At 45.8% G+C, this 21,735-nt stretch overlaps 1 protein-coding gene across 1 annotated transcript in view; it reads right to left on the bottom strand.

Annotated features, from left to right (window-relative positions):
* Positions 1 to 11,993: 11,993 nt before the first annotated feature.
* The window catches only part of NFYC (nuclear transcription factor Y subunit gamma), a 56,561-nt gene continuing 46,819 nt past the window's right edge, over positions 11,994 to 21,735 (bottom strand). Inside the window, exons 7-10 of the mRNA XM_065421632.1 lie at positions 20,151 to 20,309; positions 16,043 to 16,150; positions 13,538 to 13,597; positions 11,994 to 12,197 (exon numbers count right to left, since the gene is read on the bottom strand). Coding sequence (XP_065277704.1) covers positions 12,078 to 12,197; positions 13,538 to 13,597; positions 16,043 to 16,150; positions 20,151 to 20,309 — 447 coding nt within the window. The 3' untranslated portion in view covers positions 11,994 to 12,077. The remainder of the gene's footprint in view (positions 12,198 to 13,537; positions 13,598 to 16,042; positions 16,151 to 20,150; positions 20,310 to 21,735) is intronic.

Below are 21,735 nucleotides of genomic sequence, written 5' to 3'. Positions count from 1 at the left end.
AGCCGAGAGACACCCCAGGGAACAAACGGAGCTCCCTCCTCCTCACGGACCATCCCGCCCTGAGCTGGGGAGGAACGGATCAGCTGAGAGCGGCGAGTTCTGGCTGAGACGTGACACGTTGTGAGCTCGTGGCCTTCAGCAACCTCAAGCATCTAAACCCAGACGCCGACGTTGCCAGGCTTCTTTTGGGGAGGGCCGCAACCCAACAGGCTGATTTGGTGCCTCATGGGTGTAAGTCCTAGGGCCAGCCTGCCCGCAGCGGTGCCCACGCAGCCCTGCGCCGGTCGTTGGGATTCACGTGGGCCACAGACAAGCTCCAGCCTGGCTACTAAGAAGCAGCCCAGGCTGAGCGGCTCCTTGCTGGGGTTCAACATCCTCCACCCTCAAAACAGGCCCAACGTGGCGCTCACTTAACCGCAGGCTCCTTCGAAGGCGGAAGCAGCGCACCTGCTCTCTGGGCCTTCAGCGTGCGAGCGTCACGTCCGCCGGCTGGCGGTTGTGGTTTGGTGGAGAACCAACTGCTATAAATGAAGCAGAAATCCTCTCGCGCGCCCGGCTGAGCTCATCAACCCTGGCTGAGCAACACAACGTCTCGGTGAGGGGCGAGAGCACAGGTTGCCCTGGCTGTGTCTGGGAGAAATCTTGCAATGGCATTTTTTTAGACTCGGGTTTAGTATTGGGGGGTGGGGTGCGGGGACCTTGCTTCTTAGAGCTCCTTAAATCAATCCCTAAAATAATGGTCTCAAGCCCCTACAGCACTTGTCATCCATTGATCCAGAAGGCAGAGAAATGCTATCCCCATTCTACCAAAGGGGAAACTGAGGCACAGAGCAGACGAGTGACTTGCCCCAGGCCAGTGGCAGAGCTGGGAATAGAATCCAGATCTTCCAAATCCCGGTTGTCCTATTCTGAAGGCCACACTGCCTGAAACACAATAGGGAGGGATGTAACAACCATGAGGTTCACAGGGATTTGGGGGAAATCAGGTGACGCTCTTGGCTTCTCTTTAAGAAGGGGCAAAGCCGGGATACGGGGAAAGCTGAATTTAGCACCTGGTCAGCACTGAGGAGTAAAATGTTTCCAAGCACAAAGGGCAGCAAGGGGGGGTTGGCAGGTGCTCGTGCATGTGGGATAATCTCTCGACACCCGGACATACGCACGCAGCGCACAAGCACAGTAGTCCCGGTGCGGCAAAGGACAGAGGGATCTCGGGAACACCGGTGTAAATCTGGATTAGCCGAAAGCAATAGGTTTACACCGGCATAACCAAGCTCAGAATCTGGCCCTGAGCCTCTAGCCCATTGATCATTCATGTCTGGCTCTCCGAGGCCTCCAGCCACTGAAACAGCATTCGCTTGCTGCCTGGGGGGCAATGTCCTCCTCTGACTTCATGAAGGGGGCAGACTGCCTAGTGCAGCCCAACTGAAACCGGGAGTTTGAGTTCAGACACCGGAGTGGGTCAGCAGGGTTTTCTCTTGAGCTCTTCTCCCTAAGGAACATGCACTGACCTCCACCTTCTTCTCTCCTGGGAGGGCTTGGACAGGGCTGCCTATAGACGCAGGCGGCTTGCTAGCACTTATTAATTGATGGCAGCCAGGCCTAATATTCTCACCTCCAGCTCGTTTGCTGCACTCACCCCTGCATCTTATTTTTCAGGCCCTGTGCCCAGTAGAAAGGGGCCCTAGGTTTGAAATGGTGCCAGCCCAAGGCCCCGAGCCTGCAAAGACTCGTGCACGTGTTTAACTTTAAGCGTACGAGCAGGACCAAAGCCCTCCATGCTCTGTGCTGTGGGGTTCGCTGGAGCTGCACAGTGCCTCAAGAGAAGCAGGGGCGTGAGTCTTTGCCAGATCTGGGCCAGTCCCGGGAATGCCATCAGTGGCCACCATGGCACGGTTACAAAGCTCCGTCACAAACCAAGCGGCAGACCACAGAGCGGGTGAGCGGGTGGTCAGTTCTGGTCTGATGCAGAATAAAAACCAAAAGCCAAACTCTTGACATTTTTCACGCAACGGAATTCTTGTTTTCCAGCCAGCCCTTTAAAAAAATAAAATAATCAGACCCAGGGTTTGTCCGGGGAGGGGGGAAGCCACCATGCCCCCCAAAGCTGGGAGGGATCTGTAAAATGGCCCGTCAACACTTTTTTCCATGGAAAATGGTGTGTTTGACTAAATGAGAATTTTTGCAGAAAGCTGCTAACTTTCCTCAAAAGTTGGTTTGGGGATTTTTTCCCCCCAGAAGTTTATGGCCAAAATTATTTGGCTTCTGATGAAATGTTGACATTTTCCACAGCCCTCCGCCTGCCCCCCCCCCTCCCTTTTCGTACCAGCTCTAATCTGTCGCACGGATCTGGCTCACACTCATGTTCAAACAGCCCTGTTCTGAGACCCCAGGGAAGCACTGTCAGGCACAGTCATTCCCAGCTCCCATGTGGCCAGCAGACCTCTTCCCCCCACCCCCCCATGTTTTCGCAGAAAGCTCAGACTTTCAGAAAGTTCCAAAGTTGCCATGAACCATAGGCATGAACCATAGGCCCCAACTCCTTGGGTGCTCTGCAGCTGGAGCACCCACACAAAAAAATATAATGGGTACTCCGCACCCACCAGCCCGCAGCGCCCGCTGTTTGGTGGTGCGCCAGTCAGCTAATCTGAGGCACCACCAAACAGCAGCTGATCAAGGACGCCGCCAAACAGGGGCTTGGGGGAGGGCGGAGAGCAGCGAGCAGTGGGGGCCACGGGGAAGGGGCAGAGCGGGGGCGGGAAGAGACGGGGCAAGGGCGGGGCCTCAGGGGAAGGGGTGGAGTGGGGGTGAGGCCTTGGGGTGGAGCAGCGGTGAAGCGCCCCCAGGGAAAAGAAAGTCGGTGCCTAGGTCATGAACTCTCATCGTGCGTTTCACGGATGGTTCTTTCTCTCTCAGCACTGCCCAGTGGCGACACTCCCCCGGACGGGTGAGAGAGGTGCAGTGACTTACCCAAGGTCCCACAGCGAGTCTGTGGCAGAGCTGGAAATAGACACCCCCCTGGCGATAGGATCCCCGGGCTCAGCGCTTTCCTTCCCCCGGCCTGGGTGCGGCTCAGGTATCAGCATGTTACCGTATCACAGGATAGCGGTCAGCACAAAGGACGGGAGCTTGGGCCTTTGCCAGAGCCGAGTGGCTTTTCTCCTCTCCCCTTTTCTAATCAATACAGCCCGGCCCCCGCCAGGCGAGGCCCAGCAAAGCCCCCAGCAGGCCATATCCACCTGTGGGATGCCATTTCACGTGCAATGGTTTGCACCAGAGCAAAGTTTTGGTTATGCTGCTGAAACGTCACCTGGGAGAAAGGGGATGAGACAAACCATGCGGCGGGATGGACATGGTGACAGCGCGGCAGGGCCCAGGGGAGCAAAAAGCCTCCTCTTAACATCTTCGCCGGCTGCCTGCATAGGACCTGCAAACCGCTGTCCGAGCCCTGAGCGCAGACGAGCAGGGCCAGTCGCTTTACGGCCTGGCGCCCAGCTCCGAGTAGCAGCCACTGCCCCAGGGTCAGTCGGAGTCCAAAGCAGGCGGGGAGGGGGTTGGGTGTGTGGGGCGGGCTGCAGGCTGCCGTAGGGATGGAATCTGACAGTGGATGGAGGTTGGGCAGGTGGCATGGAGGGGCGGGAGAGATAGGGTGGGGTGGGGGGAGGATATTGGCTCAACTATAGGTTTGGTCCAGTTGAGGTCCTTGGCCCAGTTCGCCACAGGTAGAAGCACCTGTTAGGGCAAGCATTGACGGTGACCCTCCCTTACTGCAGCTGGAACAAGGGACCACCCAACCGGCTCATGAGGAGCCCTGCCTCCTGCAGATTAGACACCTCGCCTGGCACGCAGAGCTGGTCCTGGGAGCAGCCATTTGCCATTCTCCTCGGGGGTTTTTCCTTCTCGCCCCCCCGTGATGAGAAGGGCAAGACCCCCACACTGGGTATCAGCGCTCCTCCACACGGCTGCTTTTCAGAGCTTGCCTCCCAAGCCCCAGGGAAGATCACAAGCCTTGCAACTCAAACGGTGACTGCTGGGTGTCCCTCCCTGCGCTGGGGCTGGACTGGTGTCAAAGCTCAATGCGACGCGGCTGCGGCTCTGAGCACGGAGCACCTGCTACTGCAACAGCCTGAAATCAGAGGAGGGGGAAGTCGAGTTTCGCACATTTGTCATATATTTCCCCAAGGGGAAGTAGGTTATTTCCCTTGTGTTTTACAACTGCAATTAAAAGAATCAGCCGCTAACACCCGGGAGGGGGGGGGGGGAGGGATAATATACATTAGAAAAAGGAAACAAAATATTTTGAAGAAAAGTCCCCAAATGGTCTTTTTTTTTAAATAAAAAAAAAAGGCTAATTTTTTGTTTTCCATTTTTTCCCAATTAAACTTGAAATTGAAACATTTTCATTCCCCCCTTCCTCCCATCTTCTAGGGACAAAATGGGGGGTTGGGGGGGTTTGAATAGATTGAAAATTTCAAAAAATTTGGATGGAAAAAAATTCATGAAATTTTGTTTTCAAAAGTTTTCCCATTTTTGAGCAGCTCTAGAAGGAGGGGGGGGAAGGAGTGAAATGGGGAACCTTCCCCCCCGGAACATTTTCATTTTCTTTGGTAACAATTTCTAAATAACAAGAAAATCATTTCTTTTTGAAACCTGCCAAAGACAATTTGAAAGCTTCCCATGAAGTTTCTTGACCGTTTTCCCACCAGATCTAGCGAAGTTCCCAAGGATCGTGGTGGATTCTCCATGCCTGACGATTTTTAAATCAAGATTGGACGTTTTTCTAACAGATCTGCTCTAGGAGATATTGTGGGGGAAGTTCTCTAGCTTGGGTTATCCAGGGGGTCAGAGTAGATGATCCCTTCTGGCCTTGAAATCTATGAACGGGGTCATTTTTCTCCCTCTCCCCAGCTCCAGGGAATCCCTCCTCCAAGGCAGAATTGACCCAGGCTGGGAGGGTGAGAAGGGATCCACTAGAATAACAAAGAGATTAATAAGAGCTTGGGTGCGCTTGCATCTCTAGGGCTTTGGCTGAGACACTGAGGGGTCGTTCCTTGATTGAAAGAAGGTGGAAAAGTAGTGTTGCTTGTCAGATGGATTTTCTTATGTCCCTCTGCAGACTCCCCCATAAGCAACGTGCAAAACAAACCAGCCACCTGTTTGCATTCTAGACACATTGGTGCAGCTCAATCCTTTCTTATGGACAGTTAAGCGGAGGGACAGCTGTGGGACGTCCGTTAGACTCAGCTGTTCCTGCCCAAAGGCCCCTGGGCCTGGCTGGCATCCTGTCCCCAGTCACCACGCCGAGCGCTGTAAAAGGAGTCGTCCTCCCAAGACACCCCGAGAGGTTTCTGTTGCCCAAGAACAGCCTGGGCTTTTTTTGTAACATGCCAGGCGCCTCCACACCACATTGCTGGGCGCTCCGGAGATGCCTGCAGTGGTGAAATGAAACAGGCATCAAAGCATGCGTGAGTCGAACCAGTTGGAGGTCAGAGGTGGGCTGAGAGAGTTGTGGTGACACAGGTTCAAATCCTGGCAATCTCAATTCAAGCATTTCATCCCTCCCAGCCAGATACACCAAGTCCTGGGCAATTTAGCACACAGGCACCTTTCAGACAAGGGCTTAAATATATACTGACTCTTGGTGTTAAGTGGATGCTAAGATCCCATGGCACTTTTATAAAAACCTAATGGTTTGTCCCAGCCCAGTTATTACCATTCACTTTCTGTTGTGTGTGTTGCCTGCTGTCCTCCACCCCAGAGACAGCTGCATTTCAGTGGTGCTGATCCTGCAAAAGGCTCCTGGCAATCCCCGTCACCACCTGACGGGTTCAGTGAGGCTCTGCCCAGACAGAGCTCCCTGCAGGATCGGGGCTGTAGTTTGCAAAGCACTTTGGCAGGAAAGGCTCTACAGAAAGCATCAGACTCATTATTTCACCCATAATATCCCAACGCCCAAGCGCCTGGGGTGCACCACTCGAGTTTTCCACTCTAGGATGGCTCTCGGTTTTTTCTCCCAGTACAAGAGGGAGGCTATCGGGGTTACTTCAGGATACAAAATACCGTCACTCAGCCAAGTTCAGCCAAACAGCAAGACCGCCGTTCATCTTCAGTACCCTCAGCCGTAGGGGCAAGGCTTACAGCTTGTGAAACTAGCCCAGTGGAAATATTATTCTGATTCATCATCATATCCTCTACAAATGTTTTAAAAACTTAAACACCGACTGTAAACATTCAAGAGGGCCTTCTTTTATGAAGAAAAAAACCCCCTGCTGTCCGACCTGCGTGGGTTCCTCGGGGAAGCGCGTTTCCAAACAGCACTCTGGGAAATCTGAGCCAGCTGACATAAATCAGCATAGATCTGCTGACAAACAGCAGCTGAGGATCTGGACCTTTCGAGCCAGAAGGTGGGGAAGACCGGGAATGATTGCCCAACGTTTTCTGGAACACAGGGTCAGAATTCCCGGGCAGGCCTTAAGGTGGGATCAAACCACAATTGCAAATGCAAGGGGCAAGTTCTGTTCTCAGGAGCACTTCTGCCGCAGACACTAGCCCCATTCAAATGAGAAATTAGGCACAATTTTTTAAAATCGTGCGGGCGAGCAGCCATGGGAACAAACGACCCAGGGAAGAGGGGACTCGCGCTCTTGACATCTTGTCGGCATTTTTGGAAGCAGCTTTTGTCAAATACAAGTTACTGGACTCAGCACAGGGGTGAAATTTAACAGCCTATGTTATGCAGAGTCAGACTAGATGATCTAATGGCCCTTTTGGTAACTAACTCTCCCCCCCCCCCAACTTTCAACAGAGCTAGGTGGGTGTACAAGAGCCGCGCCTGCCCGTTTAACACTATCTATATGCTTTAGACACACACAATCCAGCCACGCTACAAGTACTACAATGACACAGTGGGCCGGACTGTTCACTGCCCTGAATGTCAGTCATTTTGCACCCCTATGAAGTGTGACCAGTCTGACTCAATAGTGTTTTCACAGCCCTTTGCACAGGTGCAAGGGAGCAGAACCAGGGCCTGTTTTTTTTCCCAACACACACCACACAATGTGTTTTTATACAGCTCAATCCCCTAATAACCTACTCAGCTTTGCTCGTGTGCTTTATATCTCCTCAGAAACAAGCAAGCGCATGTGGCCTTATCCCATGGGATTGTTAGAGTTTATTTCTTACACAGCAGTAAGTTATGCTCTTTGTATATCTCCAATTGCTTTGCAGGCTGTTGAAGCAGTTCCCACACAGTGATCATCCTTATCCCAGAGGGTGACCTTAGCACCAGACTTTTGCTTGGGGAGGGTCACATAACCTGTGCTGACGGCTTGCAAACCTCAGAACAAGGGCAGTTGTCGTAACAAACTGCCCACTGAGAAGAGAATGCTGATTCCCAAGTGTCAGCGACAGTGGCACGTTCTCTCGCTGTGTGGTTTGTGCTTAGCTAATCACTCCCGAGGAGGAAGAAAAGTCTAAATTGATCCTACAGACTCCTTGTAAAGAAAGAACCCAGCTAATGGTCATTTTTCAGCCGAGTGTGAGCATGAACGCGGAGATCAGAGGTAAAAGCATACATCACAAACCCTTCTCCCCCCCAGTGATTAAATCAGAAATTATGGCCAACTCAGAAGTCTACATGCTAAGTGCTTTCTTTTCCCTAGCAGGAGAGGCAGAAATAGCATTGGTTATCTTCTGCCAAACCCCGAGATCACATTCTTTTCTCCCTCCTCAACAGGAGGGACGGAGTGGTGCCATCTTGAAACCGATCAGTGTGTCCAGCTAATCAAATTACCCAATACCTTGGCAATGTGCAATGCCAGGTGCAAAAAGGCAGCTACATCTCTTCATTGCGGCCACAGCCATTAGCGTGCAAGGCAGACATTCTTCTATGATCCAGCCCGGCCATCGTTTTAAGTCTTGCTGTAACATTTAAAGTCATCCTCTCTTAGTTCCCAAGGCCAGAAGAGACCACTAGATCATCTAGTCCAGTGGCTAGTTTCAGTGTCTAGTATATCGAACAGTATAGACACTTCATTGTATGAAATTTAATTTGTACCGACTTCGCTAGTGCTTTTTATGTAGCCTGTTGTAAAATTAGGCAAATATCTAGATGAGTTGAGTATCCCCTGGAAGACTTCTGCATACCCCCAGGGGAATGCGTATCCCTGGTTGAGAACCACTAATCTAGTCTGATCTCCTGTACAACCCAGACCAGAGAATTTCATGCAGATATTCCTGTACTGAGCTTATTGCCTTGCTTCGCAGAGCTACCAAAAGGGATGTACAATTACCCAGTGTTGGATGAAATCCAGGCAGGCTGTGTCCTAACGACCTCCTGAAGCAGCTAATTCCACACGTGGACTGAGTAGAGGGGTGTTTCCTGTGATGGGCTCTAAACATACCACCCTTCCATTTACAGGAGGGGTCCCACGTTTTCTCGTAAGGATGAGGGAAGCCAGCTGTTTTCAAGTCTCCTCTAACTCTCCTTTCCAGCTAGATAACCTCACCTTTTGCCACCTCTGGCTTTACCCAAACCCCACCTTGTCGCTGCTTTAAAGCTGCCCTTGTTTGGGTTATTTTCGAGGTGTAGTTTTACAGGTGGGATGATGTTTTTCAGGCACAAGTTCCCAGCAGGACTTAACATTGTGCAATTTCTAAAGCACCTTTTTCTTCCACTGGAGTTCATACCAGCTCCTGTGCAATGGGGTAACATTTTCACTGAGCTGTCCGGGCAGAGTCCTACATCTTTCCCCAGAGGATGCTGCAGTTCACAGTGCAGAGATTATTTTTGGTAGTATACGTTTCCTTAGGTTTCTCCCGGTTCAATTTCATTTGCCATTGTGCTTTCTTAATCCTCCCTGCCCCCCAGCCAATGTCATTTGCCTGGAATCTCAAACTCCCTAGGCTTGTACTGCCCAAGAGAGTCGTGTGTTGCAGCTAAACCTCAGAACTGACTCTCCACTGCTCAAGTCACTAAAGGTGAGATATCAGTAGCACTCAGCATTGACCTAGCTCAGATCATTGACTTCAACGGGAGCAGAGTTAGGACAAGGCTGAGTGTTTTTGAAAACCCCAACTCAATGTATCAACACTGGGGGACCTCAGCATTCATGGTCCTCCACTTCAAGGAGCTTGTTTCCTATCATTTAAACCTCTTTAATCCAGGCTCAGACTGTGCTATTTACCCCAATCATTCTTGTCCTTTATTGGTTTTAAGAGGCCTTCTCAAAAGCCTTTTTGAAAAAAATCCAGTAAACTAGACCCCTTGAGTCAGCTCTTAACTTTTACAAGGTGCTGGGACACTTCAGCGAGGCACCATTTCCTCTTATAGAAGTTGTTTGACCTGAAGTGCTGTGCTACAGTATCCTTAATTACACGCTAATTCTCCAGCTGTGCTTCTTGGCATAAACTAAATGCTGCTCCTTTGTTTTGCCAACTGAGCTGCTTATGAAGCAAGTAACTTCTTTTTGCCGTCATCCCAAACACTTCACTTTCACGCTTAGCTGGGCTTATAATGGCCAGGACTGGAACAGCTATGCTGCTTGGGTCAGTTGCTCATGGTCACCAAGTTAACCAGGATGCTATCAATTTCCAGCAGCTTTCTTGGTGCAAAGATTATTGCAAGAACACACCTGGCCAGTGAGGGAGTGAGAATGGAGGAGGAACCCTCTGATGTGTCAGATGTTGAGTACAGACAGAACTGCCATCCACATACCTGCTGAATGAAGTTCATCTATGTAATTATATAGAGCACAGTACATCCACAGACACACGTACCAGGTTAACTTCCAATACTTCTACATCTCCTTAAGCAGGACACAGACCCATGCAAAATGTGCACAGTTGTGTGGTGCCCTCTAGTGGCCAATCTTTGGACATGAAGCATTTGTTCAGCTCAAACAAGTGTATGTGTGGAATTATTTGCTCCCACCTATTTTCAGGTGATTCTTCTAACAAAAGCAAATTTTTAAGACCGCTAAAGTTGACCCTGGATTCTTCAATCAAGAACACTGGTCCAAGTCATGCTTCAGCTGAGAAAGCTGTGACAGGTTACAATAAAAGCACCAATTTTAAGGAAGGCTTCAGCCCCCAAATGTTTAATTGTCTACACATTTAAACTTAATCAGAGGAAAGTCCTGGTTCATAAGGCCCAGAAGGTTTGGACATGCACCAAACCTCCTCTGACTCTCTAGGTCAGATCAGATCGGTCTTCAGGCCTATTAATTTGTAGCAGTCAAGCATTGAAACGACTGGAATTTTCTTTCTTTGGAGGCGGTTATCTCTGAAATTCCCATACGTCCAGGGCTATGCCTGAAGGCAGATGCCTACTCTTAAAGTTCTACATGCTAACTCTGCTCGCTGCACAGCTGAGTTTGAGATTGTGAGGAAGAAACAGCTGGTCTCACTGATGTTATTGAATTATAACTGGCCACAGTCCATTACAATCCAAGTGTTCCATCACCTAAACTGCTCAGATTACCTGCTGAGCACAGTTTTAGCCACAGTTCTCTCATTTTAAAAACTGGGTGAATTTGATGCTTTTAAAAATAAGAAATTTAACAATGAGCTACAGCCAGACAGTGCAAGGGAGAGATTCCTTCACACAGCTCTGCTCAGGCACCTCACACCAACCTGAGGCCTCTCCTGAGCAGAGTCTGCCAGTTGTAGCATGCTGTTAGCTGTGTCAACATCTAACAAGGGACCTGGTTAGGATAATCAAAATTGCGTCCATCTTTTGGACAAGATATAAACAGAAGTCCTGACCACATTTGAGCATAAGGTTGTATTTAATAAAAATGGAGCTTCTAGCCCAATTCAAACACCGACAATTACATCTGTCTCCCTAAGTCCCACCCGCCCCGTAGCTTCTACTGGACAAAGGGCATTCTTAACCTCTTGTACTGAGCTGTCATGCAGTGTTGCTATGCACAGTTAAATAGCTGTGTTCTACCCAGCTGCATTTCAGTGGTGGATGATATGATCACGGTGTATAGTTTGTATTCTAGTTTATGGAGTGTGTGGCCATCTTTTGATGTGAAAGGCATGATACAGAAGTAGAGTCATATCAGTTATGTCTCGCATTTGAACCACATCTCCAGGAAGCAAGATCCCATCTAGCCCTCCCCACCCACTGAATCCCTTTTCCTGCAGTTTCATTTCTCATGGCATTTTGTAACATTTTTACAGGACCAGCCCTTAAGAGCTTTAGTAGGAGGCTATCACCTTGTTGGGTTTGTGCTGGTTACTTTTGGTGCTCATACATATGCTCAGACACTGAGTAAAAGAAATGTAGATTATCTAAAAAGAAATTTATTGCATTTCATGCAGCTTATAATACATGCATTGACTGAGACTAGCGCAATGGTTAACAACTTCCCCCCCCCCCCCCACCCCCCAGATTTCCTTTAGTGTTTCTGGAATAGACTGGGACAAGTTAGAGCCTCTACTGTCCTTAGAAAATATGTTCATTGTAACACAAGGAATGTTTTATTCCCCCAGAAGCTGCAAATATCCAATGCCTAGGCTTACCAAAAACAGGGAGGGGGGGCGCGGGGAGGAAAATCTCCCAATACACTCAAGTGCACACACACACACACACACGCGCACACACACACACGCATACCCCTACTGAACTACCAAGTTGAGAAACCTTAGTCTAGCTCTATTCAGAGTAGAATACAAACAGAAACCTGGGAATAAAGCTGTTATGGGAAACAAGATGCAGGACCTTTTTACAAATCTGACCAAAGAAAAATGTTCTACATCGTTTAATAAGCTGCTATCGATTTCATTTTGTTTATTTTCAGTTTTATAGAGATGAACAAGCAGCTAAGTATGTTGACATATTGATTTCTGAAAAAAATAAAAATATTGCATCCTTGTCAGTTTCTGTTGGATATTTGCTCATACCCACCAGAGGCGGTGTATAGTGCACCAGAGATCAGAGCCTACTATAGGCTTCATATCAAGTACAGATACACAGAGGGAGACGTCTTCATCAGAGCCGGTCGGAATGGCAGAAGTCAAGCTGGTGTGTGTCAATTTCCATGCTGACAGAATACTCACTACGGTGGGCTAATTCAGTCCCCTGCCACCTGAGGCGCTTGTCCATCAGAAGTCTGATTGGTGGACTGAATAAACATGGGCTGGGTGATGTCCTGACCTGCAGGCATGGTCACTTGCTGAATCTGATAGAGTTGCTGGAAGAGGTTGAAAGGGGATGGAAAAAAAGGTAATCAAGTGTCAGCAAGATGTTCAACTATTAATAGCATGCAGCCTGTGTAGCCCTCAGATTTGACCAATGGTATGAATCCACACACAAAGCAAGTAAAATATGCTCAAAAAGTTGGAGCATGAATTACTCTAGGCCTTAAATACCAAAATGTGACCGTATAATGAAGTAATTTTATGAACTTCTGATGCCCAGTTGGAACCGGACAGACTTTGTTTTATATGTATAATGTTATGAGAGCTTGATCCCTGAACAGATTAGGACTGAAAAAGCTCCTACTGATGATTTAACCTTTTATAGGTACCAGAGTCGGTTTGTCAGGTTACTTCTAATCACCTTCATTTGGCACTCTGTATCCAATTATTGCTCAACCACTTAGACTTGAAATCCTATTACATATTCCAAGCAGACAGAACTAACTTTTGTTCTCACACTGGATACTATTTTCACAACTTGTCTGAACAGAGAGAGACAGTGTCCTCCAACACATTTCCCCAGCTTATGGCTCAGTTTGATTTATTGAGCCTTTCCTGCAACCTGGTTTGTATAAATAAGCAATTCAAGATATAGTTACTCCCAGTTTGCTCAATACCAATTTAGTAGTGATTTCTATTTTCTGTTAGTCTACACTCTGAAGTTTGATCAAGCTGCATTTCATATTAGCCCTATCTTCAACAAATTGTAATACAAAGTTTATTTATGGCAAATCTACCCCTCACTGGATCCAGTCTGATGTGTCCATTCAAAGAACTTAAAGAAATTATTCCATCTACTTCATGTGCAGCATTTACGACAAATGAATATAAAGAGTGTGCTAAACTATCATTAAACACTCCCTTCACACAGACAAATTGAGAATACACTGCCCTCAAGTTGTTCTACTTCAAAAAGCTTTCCAGTGACACACTGAGAGGTTACACACCAAGTGTCTATCCTTGTTTATTGGCTTAAACATTTCCTAGGATGCTATCTTAATAAGACACAACATCTTATTTCTAGTAGCACCTGGGATGAGATTGATAGGGCAAAAGTTAAATAGCTGATCTGCCATATTCTCAAAGAGCTGGGTTAATTTGGAGTAAATATAGCAAGATAATAAAAGGACTTCACATGAACTACAAGTTTGTCACAGTTCTCATGAATCCTGGTTGCTAGGTCCATTTTGGGAGTGGTAGTGACTTTCTAATCTCACTATCCCACTTCTTGTTAGACACCTAGTACTAAAGACCAAGAGCTTTCTTAGCTCTGACTTCATGGACACTGGCTCCTTACTGATCAGTCAATCGTCATGAGTTCTGAGATAGGTACCTGTCCATCTGTGAACTGGCTGAACTGCTGCTGTCCTTGCTGGACTTCTGTTTGTGTAATCTACAATAAAGAAATGACACGGGTGATCAGTGAGGGAACATACCTGCTGGGTCAACAATAAATTAACAATATTTTACCCTCCCACAGCACCTTTCACTGGTGGACCAGCATGCACTTTACAGGTTTTTTTGTTTTTTTTGTTTTAAATTAAGCTTCATAACATCCCTGTGTGGTAAAGCAAGACAGATTAAGGTCCTTGCCTGGAGTCATATCAGTGAGTCAGTGGAAGAGCTGGGAACAGAACCCACGAGTCCCATCTCTCATTACTTACCTCTGCGCTAAATTAGTCTCCAGTACAAGCTCACAGAAATGTCAATTTTAAACAAAACATATATGAAACCACACACAAAGTAGCATGGCAATGAATGCTAGTTGAGAACAAAGGGCACTGTTGGAGTCAATAATTAAAAAGCAATGCAAAGCAATCTCCCCTTACTTTCATAAGCAGTACATGGACACTCAGATTACAGATAGGAAGATGAGCAGTTCTTTCAGTTTTTGAGGGTGGATAAAATAAGGTTTAGCTACAGTTGTCTGACAAGAATATGAAGCATCTTAGCAGTTGTGTTGATCTGAGCTGTGCTGCTCTCATTGAAAACCTTATTGCCCCATCTCTGGAGCAGTTCTAGCTCTGAGGAGAGTTACTGCCCTGTCCTCCTAGTCAAAAGGAACTGAAGGAAGAGAAGAGCATAACAGATGAAGCATGAGAAGCATTAAGCTCTACCCCACAACCAGTGCAGGCTGATAACCAAGTCAATGGCTGAGTTGTAAAAGCTCCTCATTTAAAAAGTGGTGAACGTTTTCAGGAGTTCCAAGAGGTATCTTACATAACAAAAACAGAGATTTCTGGTATGACACTGGAGACTTCTGTCCAATGCACAAGGCCAACTATCCATTTAACATGCACAAAATGGACATGCCTGAACGTATTGGAGGCAACAGAATGAAAAACACATCTACTGACCCCTAATCTGGCTAGACAGTTGAGAACTCTGTCATGTACTCATGTGAAGCTGGTCGACTTCAAGTTGATTCCCTTTGTGAGTTTTTGATATTGAAAGAGCTTTCTTTGAGCGTATCTCCAAACTAAGGCTATGTCTACACTAGAGACCTTACACTGAGCTCTCTGTCTACATACTTAAAACCACCCCCAATGAGGGGCAGTGGCTATGTCGGCGGGAGAGTGTCTCACACTGTCCACACTGGCTCTGTCGGTGTAACTCATGTCGCTCAGAGGGGTTTTTTCCCCACACCCGAGCAACATACGTTATTCCGACAAAAGTGCTAGTGTAGACAAAGCCTAAATCTTTTAAGATTGAAACTTGAATCCTAACTCTGACACTGCTACAAAGAAGCACACACGTGTGTGTCAGGTAGATTCTGCCCTTAAAGACGAAAGGAAGAGATGAGAAATTGAGGGGAGCTGTTTGGTGCCCTTTTGCTCCTTCAGCTCACACTCCTTGTGGAGATATATTCGACAGATTTCTCTTCTTCTACCCAGCATTAAAACGGATTGGTTTATGTGGCACCTCAGAAGTGCATGGTATTTTGCAATGCAGGTAAAGGCAACATGTCCTGCTTCAGAGAGATTTTAAGAAAACAACACAGGGATAGGTAGAAGAAAGGAAGGATGTGGGATCGGAAAATGGGATCATTAGGAAGCTAATTGTATCTAGAGGGTAATGAAGCAGGGTAGCTCTCTTAATTTTTCAGATTACTAACATGATTAGTTTTATTTCTTGTGACTACAGGTGACTGGGCGAGGGTGAGAAGATAAAACATCATGTCTTATGACAGCCATATGCAGTCCTAGTAAGAGGCACTTGATCATTTGTAGTGCACTGGGAAAAAATCCAGGCGCTTACATTTTGAAAAATTTAAGAGCCATTCCTGAATGATCTGCCACTTCTCCCATATCTGCTTAGGAGCGCACACTCACCCACCCTCAGGGATGAAGAGTCTTTCTGCTAAGAGCCTGAAGCACGGATGTCAATAGACCTTCAATGCAAGAGATGTGCTTCTAACATTAAGATTGCTCCAAAGGACACAAAGAGATCACACTCGTGTCTTTCACTCTCGGCTTTGTACCTTCTCTTTTACCCTATGCCCACACAGCTTGCCAGCCCTCTCCTTTCATGAATCCTCCTTATACTGGTGATCTTTCCACAAGGCCTGAACTGTTTGTATCTTGTGGCATTAAATGGGCAGTGCCTGGGCCTCACCATAGGCCTTGTACAAGTGCTGTGAACATTTACATCACTACCCACATTTACATGAATGAGATGGTTACTCCAGACTTCCACTGTGCTGTTTTGTTTTATTTTTATTTATTTTTTTATGAATGCAGTAAGGCATAAAAATCAGGAATGCTGGAAATTGGAATCTCAACACATGGGAAGAATAGTTTAATAGTTAATGACAAGTTTTTGGTATTACAGTACATACCTGCTGTGCGTTGGCTGCAAGCGTCTGGATCTGTCCCTGGACTACCTGGGTGCCTGATACCGGCTGAGCTAAGCGGATATACTGCAGCTGGCCAGCATTCAGTTGAACCTAGAAACAAGGTAGGGAAAGAAAAATAAAAAACAGTGGACTGTGTAGTATGAAACACATAAACTTGCCTTCTTGTTTCCCCAACAGAAACCAGAGTAACAGATTATACTTGGAGGATTGAACAGATGCAGTGTTGAAATTAATAGTTACATGGATTCTGTCAAAGAAAATACAAAGAACACTTTACCACTGCAAATTCTTAACTAAAACTTGAAAGAGCCACCTTAGCATCTCTCTTTCTACAAGGGGAAAGTATTTAGAAAGTAGCACACTGAAGGTTCTGATCAAGTCTTAGAGAGCCCTTATATTTCCTTTGCAAATACAAAGAGTGATCAGGTTAGTTCTTCTGTCATACAAGTCATTCGTACAAATAAGAAAACTACTTTACTAGTGAGCAAGCTGCAAATAGTGACATTCCTATTATGTTCTTCCCATCATTTTCCTTTAGATGTTTGGTAACTTTTCACCTTCTTAAAAATGAGGGAACAACAGCACTGGCTAGAACCAGGAATACTGCAAAGGCTTCCAACACAATTCTGCCAGTGTACTTCAGTCCTGACATGACAAAGGCTGTAATATTATCATGCCAATGTTTTGTGCTTTATATTAAAATACAAAACCTTCAGTTTAATATAACACAAGGTGAGAAGTTTAAATGTTGGCAAGTCAGAAAAAAGTTACCATAGTAACATTAGTTCTGCTCTCTTACACATTCTGCATTTTTAACTATATTAACAAACACTGGAAAAGCAACACAAACGAAGCAAAACATGGAACACGGCTGAATTAATGTTACTACCAGAACTGCAACTTTTTCCATTAACCTACTTTTGAACATTTAATTCAGAATCTTAAGGTTAAATCGTTATATGCAGCTTGCATTTTAATTTACTTTTAAACAAGGGGGGCGGGGAGGGGGGGAATCAAGAGCCATTACAAGAGCATAAAAACTCCTTTGCTTCACCAGTGACGCTGGGAAGCTCTTGGAACAGAAATTATCGGGCTTGCAGTTTACACAAACTCTGCTGACTTCACCAGTTGTGTCCAGAAGCCCCAATATTACTCTTGAAGCAATAGCCTCTGCCGCAGTTCTAAACTCCATACGAACATAAACATTTCAATACACAATCTGTTTCTGCATTAAAATTTGCCTGCAGAGAAGGTTCTTTCTATTGAAGGCTTCCCACTTCGATTTTTAACTGCAATATTAATTTAATGGGTGAAACAGATTTGAAATACTTATGAAAAAAAAAAAAACAAAACTTATTTTTGGTTCTGCAGAGAACAAAAAGGGCCTAGAGCTCATTGACATCTAGCTAATGTGAAAATTTCAAATAGTAAAATTCAGCTATTTTTGAGATGTGAGCAAAACATTAACATTTACCTAAAACGTACATCTCCCACCTTTTCTCAAAGTTTAAGAAAAAAAAATAAAAATAAAAGCACAAGACAACATATGAGCTGAGATCAACAATGGGAAATTATAGCCAGAAAAACATTTTCAGAAGTTATAAGCAGGTGCAAACCAATGGGGTTATAAGGAACATTCTGATATCAAGCTTTTAATTACAGTGGGCACTACCAGTTTTATGACACCTTATATCAGAAATGTAAGTTTTTGTGCATGTGCAGTGAGAGACAAGAAGAGACTTTCAGTGGAGCCCTGAACATGAGGAGCCATTAAAGGGAGATACTGATGAGGCCACCAACAGGATAGGAGAGAGCTCCAGGAAAGCAGCATAGCGAAAGTGGAAGAGGCTAGAATAACAGTGCTGACGGCAGCATAGACTAATGTCCTATTAAAAACCATCTGAAGAGAGTGCATTTGTTGCTGCACTTTGTATTCCTACACTGTGGCCTGATAGATTATCTATCTGAAATATAGAATGGGTCTCTCTGTACAGTAACTGGTGCTTCAAGTCAGTGTGGATCCCCTAGAAGGTGTGCAGGAGCCTCACGTGCACAAGGCAGAGTTTTTTGGAATAGCAATGTTTGTCAGGGCCATGCATGCACCCTATCTTTCCTTATGTTCCTATGTGAGGGTAGAACCGTGACAATCCCTCAGTTTCCTCACAGGTCAAAGTGCACATTTCTGTGGACTCAAATGCAGGGATGGATGGCAGGGCATGGGATCCACAACCACAGTTACTGTAGAGTAACCATTCTCCCTCCTTTGAGGATGTGTCAATGTGGATCCCACTGTAGGTGATTAGCAAATAGTATCCTCCCTGGAAGGCAGGAGTGGGATTTTGGCAGTGCTAGTCAAACAGCAACTGCAGTACTGCTCTTCCAAAATCAGCATCTGACCTGGCTGCCATGTCAAGGGCATAAAATTTAACAAAAGTCAGTGAGTTGCTCTACCTTGCAGACCTGAGTCTGGAACATTCCTGAAGCAAACAGAAGATGCTGCCTGTGCCCTGGGGGACTGTGTCTTGATGTTTGGCGGAAGAGGCTTGCCAGCCATCTGATAGCTAGTAGAACTGCTCTGTGTGATCCTCTTGGAGATTCTTTGAGACGAGATGGCTTGGCCTTTAGATGGGCCAGAAATGCCCACAAAGTGGCAAGGATGCAGCCAGAAAGGTTTGGTTCCATTAAGGTAATAGAGCAAAGCTCTGGACACATCCAAAATATGTAACTTCTTTTCTCCCGGTGTCAAGTGCAGCTTCAGGAAGAAGACTGGCAAAGTGATCAACTGGTTCAGGAGGAAGTCTCAGACCACCTCAGGAATGAACTTGGGGTACGGTCTCAACAGTATCATGACCTATGGAAAGAAGTTAGGCAATCTGGCCATGAGAGTGTGGAACTCGCTGACTCTCTGATGAGCTGATGGCCACCAGAAAGACCGTCCCGATGGTCAGGTGGTATACTGAGCACTCTGACAGTGGCTCAGAGAGGGAGGTTCCATCAGTTTTAGGAGGAGGATGTTGAAATCCCATGTGGAAGTCAGGTCCTTAACTGGAGAGGAGAGAGAATGGAACCCCCTTTCTGTATGCTCATTGGGTCTAGCCACCACATGAGCTCTTACAGTTCTTGAGGGAGGACTGTGACTCTTCTGTTCAAGTGATGTCTGGATGGGGAGTATGCAGGCCTCAGCTGTAGCTTAAGGACCAAAAGTGAAGCCTGGCAAGCAGTATTTTGTATGTTCATACCCATATGTGGCCACAAGTACACCCCACTGTCACTGGGTTTGATTTTAGGTTGTTTTCCAGCAACTGAAAAAATCTGAATTTGTCCTCTGGCAGGTAGGCGCTGGACAATCAGGAGTTGATCACGGCTCTTATGGATTCTATCATTCATGATGATGTAAGGGATGACTTCTTATAGCTCACAAGGAGTCCCAGTTGACGGTACAGGGAAAAGGCTGTTACAGTCTCCTGTGGGGTTCTGCCTCTGATCAACCAATTGTACAAGTACAGATAGATGTGGATTCCATGCTGCCTCAAAATGCACTACCACTACTTGCTAAGCATTACTCTCAATGCCATGGAGAAGGGCTGAACCCTCTATTGGTAAAGGTTGAGATCTCTGGGAGTATCAGGTACTTGATGGTAGCTATAAGGAAGTATGCATTGTGATGGGGAAGCCTAATAATAATTAAAATAAATATTTTCTGCTTCTGTAGAGCCTTTCCGCCAGCAATCTCAAAGTGTTTCATAAAAATGCTTTATAAAATAAGGAAATATTATTACACCTATTTCACAGATGGCAAACGGACACAGAGATACTAAGTGACTTGTTTAAGGTTGCAGAATCAGACTCAAACAGAATTGAAATAACACGTTTTGCTGAAGTATAGGTAGTAAAAGACTTAAGGTTTAGGCAATAAGTGTTATATTAACGGTTTCCTAAGCATACCTAATTATTTTTTCTCCCAAGAAAAAATTCAGGCAGTGGTAGGTAAGTAAGTAAGTAAGTAAATAATGTATGTGAAAGGGCTGATGTAACAGAGTTTGATACAAGACCATGAGAGTGTTACACATTCCCCCTGGTGGAGTCTTACCGGAATTTGCTGGATTTCTCCTGTGTTGGTGATTATCTGCTGCATGACTTGCATGGTCTGCCCAGTTCCACTCTGAGCCTGCTGCGTTTGTCCTTGTGGCTGTGCCTGGACGATCTGTACCTGTTGACCCTCACCAACCTGCATCGTCACTGGGGTGGTCTGAATTCCAACACAAAAAGGAGCACTGATTGACTTGTCTGAAAGTAAGTGGAATCTCAGAGATTTACAGCCAGTAACCAGAGGCTCTTTACAGACCTGCTTTCAGCTTGTTGATATTTCAAACTCGACCTACTTCAGCATTGTGACAACCTGGAAAAAGCATATTCTCCTGATTCTAAGTCTACTGCCACCAAGAAATAGATAGAGTTAATTTTAGTTTTCAACAAAATCTGTATTGTTCAGTTTTAAACAAGATACCCTTATTCGCAGAAGTTCATGTGCATTTTTGCCAGCAGAGATCTATCTATCTTACGTACTTAACTGGCCCTACTACCATAGCATCTGAGCACCTCACAATCTAATGTCTATATCCTCAGCCCCCATGAGGAAGGGAAATAATATTCTCCCCATTTTACAGATGGGGAACTGAAGCACAGAGAGGCTAAGTGACTTGCTCAAGGTCATGCAGGAAGTCCGCAACAGAACAGGGATTTGAAAAGAGGTCTCAGGAGATCTAGGTTAATGCCCTAGCCACTGGACAATCCTTCCTCTACAAAAGGGGCCCTTCCAAAGAAGTGAACAAAAAAGAGCCACAATGGCACCTATATACCACTAGAAATACAGCAATATTAAATGTGTGCAAACATAAGAACAAAACTGTCTGGAAAAGTAAGGTTCCTGAGGCAGGCCCCATGTTAGCTCTTAAAATGCCCGTACTATGCCGTATATACTATACTGATGGTACTTTTAAAATAACATTTTCCAGCCTCAATGTGAGAGAAACAAGGATAAGAAAAAAGCCAGTACAAACCGTAAGATTTATGTAGTTAACAGCATCCATATAAGCACAAAAATGCATTACAGCTTCACTTCTGTCATGCAGCTGCCATCGCTCACTTCAGAATAATGGTCCAATTTAGTCCCATGAATCAACAAGTCGTACATTTGCTTTTGAAAATACAGGGACGTCACTTCCCTAGTAGGTAGGCCTATGCAATTCAGTATTTCAACAAAAAGTACTTTAGTTGCAATCCATGTAGTTCCTTGTTCCTCTGGGCATTTTACAGACAGCAGGGGAGATGTCAAGGTGCTTACACAATATGGAGTTATGACATCAGAAGAGGTTACTAACATCCTAGTGTGTAGCATCAATGCTGTTTTCCCCAAAGGCTTTCAGACACATCAAACATTTAATTTCCTCAAACATTTTGGATAAGGGAGAGGAGGATGCTACAAGATTTATTGGGAGCTTTGGTTGAGCAGCGACTGGATAGACAAGGTAAACACAATCCTCCACCCTAAATTATACAACACCCAAGACTGTTCAGCTAATCAAATAAACTAAGTGGCTTATTTTAAGACCTAAGAGGCATAGCCTCATACAAATAAAGCCCATGTATATAGATCTAATGTCAAGTGCTTATAA

This window comes from Emys orbicularis, chromosome 23, assembly GCF_028017835.1.
Source record: "Emys orbicularis isolate rEmyOrb1 chromosome 23, rEmyOrb1.hap1, whole genome shotgun sequence".
Classification (NCBI taxonomy): domain Eukaryota; kingdom Metazoa; phylum Chordata; order Testudines; family Emydidae; genus Emys; species Emys orbicularis.
The sequence above is the reverse complement of the archived record's forward strand: the minus strand, read 5'-3'. Positions and strand labels throughout refer to the sequence as shown.